This window comes from Chanodichthys erythropterus, chromosome 2 (assembly GCF_024489055.1).
Source record: "Chanodichthys erythropterus isolate Z2021 chromosome 2, ASM2448905v1, whole genome shotgun sequence".
Lineage (NCBI taxonomy): Eukaryota > Metazoa > Chordata > Actinopteri > Cypriniformes > Xenocyprididae > Chanodichthys > Chanodichthys erythropterus.
This window is the reverse complement of record NC_090222.1, coordinates 3,988,836-4,004,387: the sequence shown is the minus strand read 5'-3', so window position 1 is coordinate 4,004,387 and position 15,552 is coordinate 3,988,836. Positions and strand designations below refer to the sequence as shown.

General features: G+C 35.3%; 1 protein-coding gene across 1 annotated transcript in view; it reads left to right on the top strand.

The window, feature by feature from the left end:
• Positions 1 to 8,806, top strand: part of tgfb2 (transforming growth factor, beta 2) — a 56,466-nt gene extending 47,660 nt beyond the window's left edge. The window contains exons 6-7 of the mRNA XM_067399896.1: positions 5,466 to 5,619; positions 5,778 to 8,806. Of these exons, the coding sequence (XP_067255997.1) occupies positions 5,466 to 5,619; positions 5,778 to 5,936 (313 nt within the window). The 3' untranslated portion in view covers positions 5,937 to 8,806. The remainder of the gene's footprint in view (positions 1 to 5,465; positions 5,620 to 5,777) is intronic.
• The last annotated feature ends 6,746 nt before the right edge of the window (positions 8,807 to 15,552 follow it).

Below are 15,552 nucleotides of genomic sequence, written 5' to 3'. Positions count from 1 at the left end.
TATGACTTTATATGTCACAATTCTGACTTTGTATCATGCAATTCTGACTTTATATCTCGCAATTCTGACTTTATATCTCGCAATTCTTACTTTTTATCTCGCAATTCTGACTTTATATCTCGCAATTCTGACTTTATATCTCGCAATTCTGACTTTATATCTCGCAATTCTGACTTTATATCTCGCAATTCTGACTTTATATCTCGCAATTCAGACTTTATATCTCGCAATTCTGACTTTATATCTCGCAATTCTGACTTTATATCTCGCAATTCTGACTTTATATCTCGCAATTCAGACTTTATATCTCGCAATTCAGACTTTATATCTCGCAATTATGACTTTATATCTCGCAATTCTGACTTTATATCTCGCAATTCTGACTTTATATCTCGCAATTCTGACTTTGTATCATGCAATTCTGACTTTATATCTCGCAATTCTGACTTTATATCTTGCAATTATGACTTTATATGTCACAATTCTGACTTTGTATCTCGCAATTCTGACTTTATATCTTGCAATTCTGACTTTATATCTCGCAATTCTGACTTTATATCTCGCAATTATGACTTTATATCTCGCAATTATGACTTTATATGTCACAATTCTGACTTTGTATCATGCAATTCTGACTTTATATCTCGCAATTCTGACTTTATATCATGCAATTCTTACTTTTTATCTCGCAATTATGACTTTATATCTTGCAATTCTGACTTTATATCTCGCAATTCTGACTTTATATCATGCAATTCTGACTTTATATCTCGCAATTCTGACTTTATATCTCGCAATTATGACTTTATATCTCGCAATTATGACTTTATATCGTGCAATTCTGACTTTATATCTCGCAATTATGACTTTATATCTCGCAATTCTGACTTTGTATCATGCAATTCTGACTTTATATCTCGCAATTCTGACTTTATATCTTGCAATTATGACTTTATATGTCACAATTCTGACTTTGTATCTCGCAATTCTGACTTAATATCTTGCAATTCTGACTTTATATCTCGCAATTCTGACTTTATATCTCGCAATTATGACTTTATATCTCGCAATTATGACTTTATATGTCACAATTCTGACTTTGTATCATGCAATTCTGACTTTATATCTCGCAATTCTGACTTTATATCTCGCAATTCTGACTTTATATCTCGCAATTATGACTTTATATCTCGCAATTATGACTTTATATCTCGCAATTATGACTTTATATGTCACAATTCTGACTTTGTATCATGCAATTCTTACTTTTTATCTCGCAATTCTGACTTTATATCTCGCAATTCTGACTTTATATCTCGCAATTCTGACTTTATATCTCGCAATTATGACTTTATATCTCGCAATTCAGACTTTATATCTCGCAATTATGACTTTATATCTCGCAATTCTGACTTTATATCTCGCAATTCTGACTTTATATCTCGCAATTCAGACTTTATATCTCGCAATTCAGACTTTATATCTCGCAATTATGACTTTATATCTCGCAATTCTGACTTTATATCTCGCAATTCTGACTTTATATCTCGCAATTCTGACTTTATATCTCGCAATTCAGACTTTATATCTCGCAATTATGACTTTATATCTCGCAATTCTGACTTTATATCTCGCAATTCTGACTTTATATCTCGCAATTCAGACTTTATATCTCGCAATTCTGACTTTATATCTCGCAATTATGACTTTATATCTCGCAATTATGACTTTATATGTCACAATTCTGACTTTGTATCATGCAATTCTGACTTTATATCTCGCAATTCTGACTTTATATCTCGCAATTATGACTTTATATCTCGCAATTCTGACTTTATATGTCACAATTCTGACTTTGTATCATGCAATTCTGACTTTATATCTCGCAATTCTGACTTTATATCATGCAATTCTTACTTTTTATCTCGCAATTCTGACTTTATATCTCGCAATTCTGACTTTATATCTCGCAATTCTGACTTTATATCTCGCAATTCTGACTTTATATCTCGCAATTCTGACTTTATATCTCGCAATTCTGACTTTATATCTCGCAATTCTGACTTTATATCTCGCAATTCAGACTTTATATCTCGCAATTCTGACTTTATATCTCGCAATTCTGACTTTATATCTCGCAATTCAGACTTTATATCTCGCAATTATGACTTTATATCTCGCAATTCTGACTTTATATCTCGCAATTCTGACTTTATATCTCGCAATTCAGACTTTATATCTCGCAATTCTGACTTTATATCTCGCAATTATGACTTTATATCTCGCAATTATGACTTTATATGTCACAATTCTGACTTTGTATCATGCAATTCTGACTTTATATCTCGCAATTCTGACTTTATATCTCGCAATTATGACTTTATATCTCGCAATTATGACTTTATATGTCACAATTCTGACTTTGTATCATGCAATTCTGACTTTATATCTCGCAATTCTGACTTTATATCATGCAATTCTTACTTTTTATCTCGCAATTCTGACTTTTTATCTCGCAATTCTGACTTTATATCTCGCAATTCTGACTTTATATCTCGCAATTCTGACTTTATATCTCGCAATTCTGACTTTATATCTCGCAATTCTGACTTTATATCTCGCAATTATGACTTTATATCTCGCAATTCAGACTTTATATCTCACAATTCAGACTTTATATCTCGCAATTCAGACTTTATATCTCGCAATTCTGACTTTATATCTCGCAATTCTGACTTTATATCTCGCAATTCTGACTTTATATCTCGCAATTCTGACTTTATATCTCGCAATTCTGACTTTATATCTCGCAATTCTGACTTTATATCTCGCAATTCAGACTTTATATCTCGCAATTCTGACTTTATATCTCGCAATTCTGACTTTATATCTCGCAATTCTGACTTTATATCTCGCAATTCTGACTTTATATCTCGCAATTCTGACTTTATATCTCGCAATTCAGACTTTATATCTCGCAATTATGACTTTATATCTCGCAATTCTGACTTTATATCTCGCAATTCTGACTTTATATCTCGCAATTCAGACTTTATATCTCGCAATTATTACTTTATATCTCGCAATTCTGACTTTATATCTTGCAATTCTGACTTTATATCTCGCAATTCTGACTTTATATCTCGCAATTCTGACTTTATATCTCGCAATTATGACTTTATATCTCGCAATTATGACTTTATATCTCGCAATTCTGACTTTATATCTCGCAATTCTGACTTTATATCTTGCAATTCTGACTTTATATCTTGCAATTCTGACTTTATATCTTGCAATTCAGACTTTATATCTCGCAATTCTGACTTTATATCATGCAATTCTGACTTTATATCTCGCAATTCTGACTTTATATCATGCAATTCAGACTTTATATCTCGCAATTCTGACTTTATATCTCACAATTCTGACTTTATATCTCGCAATTCTGACTTTATATCTCGCAATTATGACTTTATAACTCTCAATTATGACTTTATATCTCGCAATTCTGACTTTATATCTCGCAATTCAGACTTTATATCTCGCAATTCTGACTTTATATCTCGCAATTATGACTTTATATCTCGCAATTATGACTTTATATCTCGCAATTCTGACTTTATATCTCGCAATTCTGACTTTATATCTCGCAATTCTGACTTTATATCTTGCAATTCTGACTTTATATCTTGCAATTCAGACTTTATATCTCGCAATTATGACTTTATATCATGCAATTCTGACTTTATATCTCGCAATTCTGACTTTATATCTCGCAATTCTGACTTTATATCTCGCAATTATGACTTTATATCTCGCAATTCTGACTTTATATCATGCAATTCTGACTTTATATCTCGCAATTCTGACTTTATATCTCGCAATTATGACTTTATATCTCGCAATTATGACTTTATATCATGCAATTATGACTTTATATCATGCAATTCTGACTTTATATCATGCAATTATGACTTTATATCTCGCAATTCTGACTTTATATCTCGCAATTCTGACTTTATATCATGCAATTCTGACTTTATATCTCGCAATTCTGACTTTATATCTCGCAATTATGACTTTATAACTCTCAATTCTGACTTTATATCTCACAATTCTGACTTTATATCATGCAATTATGACTTTATATCATGCAATTCTGACTTTATATCATGCAATTATGACTTTATATCATGCAATTATGACTTTATATCATGCAATTATGACTTTATATCATGCAATTATGACTTTATATCATGCAATTCTGACTTTATATCATGCAATTATGACTTTATATCATGCAATTCTAACTTTATATCATGCAATTATGACTTTATATCATGCAATTATGACTTTATATCTCGCAATTCTGACTTTATATCATGCAATTCTGACTTTATATCTCGCAATTCTGACTTTATATCTCGCAATTATGACTTTATAACTCTCAATTCTGACTTTATATCTCACAATTCTGACTTTATATCATGCAATTATGACTTTATATCATGCAATTCTGACTTTATATCTCGCAATTCTGACTTTATATCATGCAATTCTGACTTTATATCTCGCAATTCTGACTTTATATCTCACAATTCTGACTTTATATCATGCAATTCTGACTTTATATCTTGCAATTATGACTTTATAACTCAATTCTGACTTTATATCATGCAATTCTGACTTTATATCTCGCAATTCTGACTTTATATCTCGCAATTCTGACTTTATATCTTGCAATTATGACTTTATAACTCAATTCTGACTTTATATCATGCAATTCTGACTTTATATCTCGCAATTCTGACTTTATATCTCGCAATTATGACTTTATAACTCTCAATTCTGACTGTATATCTTGCAATTCTGACTTTATATCTCGCAATTCTGACTTTATATCATGCAATTCTGACTTTATATCTCACAATTCTGACTTTATATCTCGCAATTATGACTTTATATCTTGCAATTATGACTTTATAAATACTTTAAAAAGTCAAATCAAATGTATTATTAAAAACTAAATTTTGAGCAGCTATATGATTTTCTTTAAATGTAATTCCATTTTAAATTCAAGTTCAATAACTGAAATTAAATTTAAAGGCTTTACTTGCCTCATTTTATTCTGAATGATTGACATTTAACATATACCACTATTGTACATGTGCTACAAATGCATTTGTAGAACAAAAAATCAATGCCTCTACAAAATTTACTGTGGGATACAACGGTGGCCAATCTATTCATGTAAAACTAGTCTTGTGAACATATGCATAGAGGTATAGAGAACTCTACTGCTGTTATTTCTGTCGAAAAGTGTTTTTTTTTTTCCCTCTCATTTTAAGCTTATAATTGATTATTTATATTTGAAAGAATATGCCGTTTTAATAATTTTTGCATGCCAAACTTCTCTGGCCCTCAAGCCATTGGGTTAAACATCAGTTCTATTTATCATCCCACAGAAATGTGCAGGACAACTGCTGTTTACGCTCTCTCTACATCGACTTCAAGAAGGATCTGGGCTGGAGGTGGATCCACGAACCGAAAGGTTACAACGCCAACTTCTGTGCAGGAGCCTGTCCGTATCTGTGGAGCGCAGACACTCAGCACAGCAATGTAAGACACCGTAGGACAAAAACCTTTATCGTTTATTACCTTGTGCTTGGTTGGAATGAGCTGGAATGATTCTACTGTAGATGTAAAGCTACTAAGTGCTGAAGACAAAAGTTGAATTATAAATAGTTTGAATAACTGCATTTCATGTCCCGTTTCAGATCCTTGGCCTCTATAACACCATTAATCCAGAAGCGTCTGCATCTCCTTGCTGTGTGTCTCAGGATCTGGAACCCCTCACAATCCTCTACTACATCGGCAAAAACCCCAAAATCGAGCAGCTCTCCAACATGATTGTCAAGTCCTGCAAGTGCAGCTAGGAACCGATTAACTCCATTTCCGAGAACACACATTCACACGAACAAACATACAATAATTTAAACCCAATCACAAACAAGCTGGGCAGGGTGTCAAGGTACTTCCTACAGAATAGTTCCTACAACAAGTACAGACCATCAAAAACTCTCAAAAACCAAGATGATACGTAAAAACACACATCTGAATGGTGTGTGGATGTGTGAACTGTCGGCATGTGTCACGTCACCCACTCATCACTCTATGGATGTGAGTTTGGCAAACACTGGAAGTATGTTATAGGTGTTTATATGTGAAGCAAGCGGAAGAAAAATCCCTTGTTCCATTTATTTCAAACAAACACTTTTTTTTTTTTTTTTGGTCATTGTTGTTGTTGATTTTGTTTCCCTCAATAATTCAGATATTGTTTGCTTGACTATTTGATAATATTTAAAACCCATGATATTGTTCACCAATACCGGTGAAGAGCTGGAAACTTCTGGCAAGCGTTTGTCGCAAACTGTGTAGCTGTTGCAAATGAACTCCAAGTTTGGCACGAATAAACGGTTTTTGCAAGGGGGTAGAGTTGGCGACTGAAAGATGAAATATTTTTAAAGTTAATGCGTGCCTCAGAAAGACATAGTTTTACCACCTTACATGGTGTAAAAAAGGCCAAGACCAACAAGTCATGTTGCTCCAAGCAGCCAAGGACGTTTTTGTTCCATTGCGAACAGTCATTTAGGTCAGAAACATTCTCTACACAAGTACAACTGCAACTGCAGTCGCGAATGCTTGGCCAACACATTGCAAGCAAAACCATTGCACATTCTTACATTATTGTGGCAGTTTCTATCAAATGTCTGTGCCATCAAGCCAAATGTTTCATCATGCAGATAGCTAGATATAAACATGTCGACATTGCTAAGCAAGAAGCTTTGTTCCAGCATGACATTAATTGATCTAAAAGAGAAAAACAACTAGACGTTTATGCTAGTGTGCAAAAAGGAGGCGTTTGAGAAAACCACACAGAGCTATACCAGAGCATATAGTGCCTGGTTAAACTGGAATACGGGTGGTTAGTGAATAACACGCTGGTTTTGTGCTGAAATAAAGCACGCAAAAGTGGCAACTTCCTGAATTCATCCCTTGGTCCCTTATTACAGAGCGGGTGCAACAGTGTTGAAAGGAAGTGATGTCATCAGAATGGTACAGAGACTGAGGCGATGGTGGGTAATTCACAATAGGTATGTTTACATGCGCTATTTTTCGTCAGTTCATTGAATCCGATCCAATTTCAGATTCTGAACGTTGCAATCCGATTCACATATTCGTTTACATTCGTGTGCATTACATATATTCCAATCAAAACCAGGCTTATAATGAGTAAAGTTGTCATATTTTTGCCTCGATGATGTCTAAATAGAAAGAGCTTTTTTTAAATGCTCCGAGTCTGACCAGTTGGGAGGACGTGAGAAGTAATGTCTCGCATGTAAACGTAGCTATTGATGTGAGAAGAGTTGTGTCAGTAAAGTGAGATTTTGATGAAAGGATTTGAAGAATGTGAACAGACATGTAACGGACAGGTCATGTAAGTGAGAGACAGTAACCCCAGTTCATCCTTTTGAACATGTTGTGCAGAGGCCAGCTTGACAAATGCACTGCAGCAGCGTTTTCATGGAGAAATGTTTTAAACACATCTCAAAGTGTCTTCCTGAATTTGTGATTTTGTTTTCTCTCAGAGAAAGTGATCCTTTGTTATGAAGAATTGCACTGACTATTTTATTTCTACATTTTTTTGTTTTGTTTTGTTTTATTATTTGTAACTATTGTTTGCTGGTTTTTATTCGTAGTTATAGCTTCACCCACATAACATGAGCTGATGATGTGAGTGGCTTCCAGGTGGAGGTTCACCTTTTAAGTCCTTATCTTAACCAGAATTAGAGAAGAGAAAAAGAGAAACGTCCACTCACGCCCAGGATTTTTAGGTGACACTTATTTTATTTGTATTAGGGCAAGAATGCCAGTGGACTTCCTGCAGACACAGGAAGCAGAAGGAGACACCAGCATTGTCACACTAGAGCTGTTTATTGTTATTGTTGTCTATGATGATGATGATGATGTCGATATTGTTGACCCACTATGATGTATTGTAACACATTACTGTTGTGGTGCTCTAGTGGTAAATAAATTATTTAAGTGACAAGGGATGGTGTGTGTGTGTGTGTGTGTGTGTGTGTGCTCTCCTTGGAATGATAATTTGCTTTAGTTTTCAATTAGACAAGTTAAATACTTATTAAAAAAATTAATTTGCATAGAGAAAAGTTATATAAACAAATAAAAAATAAAATAAAAACAATCTAACTACAAGAAACAGCACAAATAAATACATGAGAGCTAAGATACTAATAAAATAAATAATGCTTTACAGCTTTCAGATACAGAAATAGAATAAAGTAATCAAATATAAAATAACACTTCATATAAACTTCTTTGAATAATTAAATAAAGATAAAACATTGTTGAAGTTACAAAAGCTATTCAGTCAAGAGTGATTTCTTAGTGCTTTGTTGTTTGATTAACATTAAAGGTGCCATCGAACGTTCTTTCACAAGATGTAATATAAGTCTTAGGTGTCCCCTGAATGTGTCTGTGAAGTTTCAGCTCAAAATACCCCATAGATTTTTTTTAATAAATTTTTTTAACTGCCTATTTTGGGGCATCATTACAAATGCACAGATTCAGGCTGCGGCCCCTTTAATTGCTCGGAGTATTGTATTTATTTGGATGTTTACATTTGATTCTGAATGAATTTGAGGCTGTGCTCTGTGGCTAACGGCTAATGCTACACTGTTGGAGAGATTTATAAAGAATGAAGTTGTGTTTATGAATTATACAGACTGCAAGTGTTTAAAAATGAAAATAGCGATGGCTCTTGTCTCCGTGAATACAGTAAGAAACGATGGTAACTTTAACCACATTTAACAGTACATTAGCAACATGCTAACGAAACATTTAGAAAGACAATTTACAAATATCACTAAAAATATCATGTTATCATGGATCATGTCAGTTATTATTGCTCCATCTGCCATTTTTCGCTATTGTTCTTGCTTGCTTACCTAGTCTGATGATTCAGCTGTGCACATCCAGACGTTAATACTGGCTGCCCTTGTGTAATGCCTTGAACATGGGCTGGCATATGCAAATATTGGGAGCATCCATATTAATGATCCTGACTGTTACGTAACAGTCGGTGTTATGTTGAGATTCGCCTGTTCTTCGGAGGTCTTTTAAACAAATGAGATTTATATAAGAAGGAGGAAACAATGGAGTTTGAGACTCACTGTATGTCATTTCCATGTACTGAACTCTTATTATTTAACTATGCCAAGATAAATTCAATTTTTAATTCTAGGGCACCTTTAAAACACAGAGAGTAGGAATATTAGACTGCTGTACCTTTAAGGCATAATTCAAAGATCCAGTACACTGATACTGATACATATGCATTGTCTGTCTTGTTTTTCTCCTAAGACATAACCTACTATGTTTGTTAGGATACTCGCTAAGATGGGCATGTTGAAATAATTTTTGTGTGAATCTGTCAGAGAGTATTTGCGCGGTGTGACGCAGTTCTCCGTGTACGCGCTTCGAAGTACACACAAATTTCCTCACAGCGCACGCGAGTTCTCTTTCGCGTCCTATGGATTAATGTTCAACAGAGTGTTAGGATGATTAGGAAAGAATATGCCACCGCTACATTTACATTACGCCTCCACTGTCCTTTTGCTTTGTGTTAAATAAAAACACATTTATTTCAGTTGTATAACAGTTGCCGCCGCTCCATATTTAAAGAGTATGCGCGATCAAACGTGATTTCAATACCCCGCATTTTCAAAGCGGCTCCATGATGCATGCAAATATCTCTCAATTTGAAAGCTATTTTAGGCTGGGCAGTGTAGTTGTAACCATCTCTGTATCAAAGAAAAAATTGTGTTTGCACTTTGAATATTGAGTTTTATTTGCGGTTGCACTTATTGTAAAGTGTTACTATAAAAACGAATAACAGTTTTCTCTTAATCTTATTAAGCACAAACAAAGGTTTCATTTGTTAACATTAGTTAATGCACTGTGAACTATCATATTCTTACAATGAATGACTATTTTTATTAACTAACATACCGGTAAACAAAGATTAATACATACTGTAGCAAATATATTGCTCATTGTTAGTTGATGTTGGTTAATATGTTAATGTTAATAAATGAGACCTTATTGTAAAGTGTTACCATTTTTATTAATACTGTTTTTATGATCAGTTTGTGGAAAGGAGTTCAGTTAGGAGGTCAAAAGTTGTAGAAGCTCATAAATCATGTACAGTAAGGTCTGAAGTGACTGAAATCATACAGAAGAGAAGTCAGTCAGTTGAGTTTGTGGCAAAACCTTTTACAGTACTTGAGTATTGTTGTGTTTTACTGCAATTCATACTCAAGTAGAACTGAATGACATTCATTACAAGATGATGAGTTAAAACATTTCAAATACACCTGCAGAATATGTATTTCGCCATTGAGGATTTCTTAAAAATAGTGTGTAAAAATCTTGTCTTGTCTCGTCTCGTCTCGTCTCGTGAACTCAATCTCGAGTCTCGTGAGATACCCGTCTCGTCACACCCCTATCAAATTGCCAAGGTTTAAATGAGTTTCATAGCAAGAAGTTGGTTTGCTTCATCCAGCCGAGAAACATAGTTTTCATATCATGGCCATACATCGGTGGGATGTTTCGACGTTCCTTTCAGACAGGAGCAGCGCGATGCGGGAGGGCTCACGCTCTTCAGATATAATGACAGAATATGACAGAGAGTTTGTGTTTTAAAGCGAAACAGACACTGGAATGAATCATTCTCTCTGTCATCTCTGACATAATCAGCATGGACTTTTAAGATCATCTAACTGCATGACGTAAATTACGTTATGATGTATATATATGCTGCCAAAATAGCCTTGACCTGTCCAGGGATGGACTCCAGTAGACCCCTGAAGGTGTGCTGTGGGATCTGTACCAAGATGTTAGCAGCAGATCCTTTAAGTCCTGTAAGTTGTGAGGTGGAGCCTCCATGGATCAGACTTGTTTGTTCAGCACATCCCACAGATGCTCGATTGGATTGAGATCTGGGGCCAAGTCAACACCTCAAACTTGTTGTTGTGCTCCTCAAACTATTCCTGAACCATTTTTGCTTTGTGTCAGGAGCATTATCCTGCTGAAAGAGGCCACAGCCATCAGGGAATACTGTTTCCATGAAAGGGTGTACATGGTCTGCAACAATGCTTAGGTAGGTGGTACGTGTCAAAGTAACATCCACATGGATGCCAGGACCCAATGTTTCCCAGCAGAACATTGCCCAAAGCATCACACTGCCTCCACTGGCTTGCTCCATCCGGCCATTCATGTGATGTAAAAGAAAACGTGATTCATCAGACCAGGCCACCTTCTTCCATTGCTCCGTGGTCCAGTTCTGATGCTCACATGTCCACTGTTGGTGCCACAGGGGTCAGCATGGACACCCTGACTGGTCTGCAGCTATGCAGCTCCATATGCAACAAACTGACGCACTGTGTATTCTGACACCTTTCTATCAGAACCAGCATTAACTTCTTGAGCAATTTGAGCTAGAGTAGCTCGTCTGTTAGATCAGACCACACGGGCCAGCCTTCGCTCCCCACGTGTGCATCAATGAGTCTTGGCCGCCCATGACCCTGTCACCGGTTCAATACTGTTCATTCCTTAGACCGCTTTTGATAGAAACTGACCACTGCAGACCAGGAACACCCCACAAGAGCTGCAGTTTTGGAGATGCTCTGACCCAGTCGTCTCGCCATCACAATTTGGCCCTTGTCAAACTCACTCAAAACCATTTTTCCTACTTCTAACACATCAACTTTGAGGACAAATGTTCACTTGCTGCCTAATATATCCACCCACTAACAGGTGCCGTGATGAAGAGATAATCAGTGTTATTCACTTCACCTGTCAGTGCTCATAGTGTTATGCCTGATCGGTGTATATAAACTTTTTCAAATCTTAAAAGGAAAATCCTCTGTGAACATAAACAGACTATTACACTGCCTTATGATGAAACCCTAAACATTTCATCTCCATTTACTCCATTTGTTTATTTAATTTAGATGTGCCATGAGCAAGCAGACATAAACTACAGTACAAAAACCTTGAGCTTATTCTGACGATGCTCTGATACTGTATATCCTCCCAGTGGCCCTTCAACTCTGGAGTCTTGCCAGGCTCATTAGCCGAGAGTTTGTGGTTCCTTATTTAGGACTCGAGCAGCAGAAAGCTCTGGAGACTGTCAATCTGGAATTAGGTTCGGATTGATTAAGACTCAACTCAACATTCTGCAGATAAATGCTCTGCAAACGGATGATGTCACACATATAGGCTGTGTGAAAATTGCTGGTTTTTACCAAGTTCTTGGGTCTGGTGTCGACTTTTTTCATTCGGATGCCATCTTGGAACTTCACTAGAGTCTTTCATAATCAAACAAAGCCGAACAAACTCTGACATAGGACACAATTGTGAAAATTAGGTTGCAAAATGTACTCCATTATATGTGGGACTTTTTCTGGTTAAAAATAATGATAATAAGTCAAAATATTTGTTAAGCTGCACATATTGCAAATCTATCTTCTGAATTTTAAAATGACCAAAAATGAAGGATTGTTGTTAACTCTTTGTTTGGTAGAAGCTAAACATTACCTAGATTATATATTTACTTATAGATTACTTATTTTATGACAAATAAGCTTTTGGTTTGTTTGGAAAGTGTTTGATTTTTTAGAAAACCTTGATGGTAGGCAGAGTGTATAAACAATTAAAGAGGTTAATTGTCACACAATGGGTTGCAAACACATAAATAAAGAGCACAATCAGTAACTTTTAATCAGAATAAACTCAAAATTACACTTTTCAAGAAATCTATGAACACAAACATGGGAAACCAAACTACCACTGTATAGATGAGATCAGACCAAGAACAACTGAAATCCAGGACTATATCTACAAACTCAAACCAATCAAAGAATCAAGAAACGTGTTACAATTTAATCAAACAATGACCAACTATGGCAATAAATGCAAACAAGGAAATAGAACAGGAAACAGAGACAAACCAAATTCAATCCAACAGATACACAGACCAATCGTTACTCAACAACGGCATTTTGGAGGCCTGAAAATTCAAACCTTTGAAAATAAGTTTTTGAACCGATACTATTATCATATCCGTGTAAACTTTGTGAAAAAATTTGTAAAAAAAAAATAGTGACGCAATGCGCATGCATATTACATGTTCGGTCTATAGACACATAGTTTTTCTTTACAAAGTGACATTGCCAACTGCTGGCTGGTCAGCATAATACAGTATTTTTAATAATATTCACGGATCTGTGTGAACGGGGATCGTTTTGACAACGTTGTCATCTGTACTTGAAAAACGCAAAACTTTTCCATTTTTTAGTACATCGTTGTAGTGTAAACGTAGGCTTATACTGTATTTGTAATGGGTTTTATTATTATTGCTGTATTTATTTTATTGTTTTGTCTTTTTTATTATCATTTGTTAATGTTTTTTTTTGTTGTTGTAATAAAAAAATATATAAAACTATTCTAAAAAATGGTTTGCAACACATTGTAAAATATGACATTCATTTCCTGAGATGGGGATAACGCAGGAGACAGTAAACATGTTTTTCCTATATTTTCTTATTCGATTTTTCCTTGAGGTTGAATTATAGTGTGTAATGCCAAAAAAAAACATTATTTAGGCTGCTGTGCCTTTAAGACTTCTACATAAATGCTCTCCTCACATGTGAAATAAGCAACAGAGCTTCATTACTTTCACAAACAGTCTTTGGGTTTGTGATCCTTTAATAACAGCCTCTTTTTTAAAGCTGCATCACATTGTGACAAATTCCTAAAACAATCAGTCCTTCAAGTTCAACAACAGTCCCAGTTTTAAAGTCCTTTCTTAATCCTGTTCAACTGTCTACTCCACAGATAAATGATGGCAAAAGGTTTGGGACAAGATGTTTTTGCAGATTATTTTCAGTAAATGTCCTTCTTGGATTAATTAGAACATTTTTGGTACTAAAAGTCACAGTATGTTTTTAAGTTATTTCACAAGATCAAGGACATTGATTCCTCATGCTATAAATCTTGTTTGCTAATACGCTGACTCTCACTCATCCCAGCAACATAGAACTGATGTGCAACTAGCTCAGCTGTGGCTTCGTGTTTGTTTTGGACTCGCACATGAATCTTTAGTCCAAGGTCCCTTTATTTAAATGAGGCTTACATAGTTAGCTGGATGTTTCAAGATAACCTGGCATAAAGAAGCATAAACCAAGATTTTCCATCTTTTGAAGCAAACTTAAATTGACCAAGCTAAATAAGTAGGCCTAAAGCCAAAACATACTTTATGCTAGTATGCAAACGCAGATAGAAGTGGTTCACTGACACTATGCAAGTGCACAGTGCTGTTTTACAACCATTCATGAAGGTCTTGTATCTTATTTCTCAATCCTTTCAAATTGCAATTGCCATTAAACTAGATTGTTTTTATTCAGGTAGCTAGATATAACTTGCTCAGCAGGATTCTCTACAAACTGTTTCTCCATGCCAACCCAAAAGTGCAATCAATTGTACTGAATGTGCACTTATTAAATCTTAAAAGTATATTTAAAAAAAAAAAAAAAGATCTGTACTTGCAGATATTATTAATCAAATAAAAGGCCCCTAAAAGGGATACTTCTTTTACACAAGGAAAAATAGTTGCTAATACGCAAATGCCAGAGACTGGCATTACATTACGAATTGAACAATGCACAAAAATTGAGCTTGCATAGCCAGAAATGTTTGTGTTCACATACTTTTACATAGAGTGCATTTCAGGTCTTCATCATATTGTAAGAAGAGACCTAATTGGGATTGAAAAAAAGCAGTTTCACACTCTTGTAGAAAACAAAAACACTTTTTTTTTATTTTATCTCTTTGTCTAAGTTTCTCTCTCTCACCAACTCCTTGCTCTCTGCTTTCATTCCGTCAAGTGCTCATGTGCAGGCACACACACACAAAAAGCTCTTGTAATCCAGCAGGAGAGGTTCGAGGTGAAAGGGTCTCTGGTCCCTTGAGATCTGAATGATTTGGAGATTCAGTAATTCAGCCGCAGCTGGCTGCACACAACAATATGAAATTAGCAAGAAGCATTTTGAGCGGTGATGTCAGCACTAAACCATGCAGGGACCCCATTAGCACACAGAGGAATTTTGGGACTACTTGTCAAAAGCTGTTTGTGTGTCCATTCATGCAGATAGAAAAAAAATAAGAGGAAAGCATCATTCCTCTTGTCTCAAATGTTTGTATGAAAATGCAAAGAATTCCTTTGATGCCGTGTTGACATCTGTCTCTAGCACTCTTGGCCTGTCTCATGTGTGTCAGCAGTAATTGCCCTGCAGACAGAGGCTTGTATTGCATCTGTAATTACACAGGAAAGCCAGCTCCTTTGAGCTGCGGATTAGTAACTCTTTGTGTTAGCACTGAAAAGGGGCACGAAGGCAGTCCAAGTGAAGC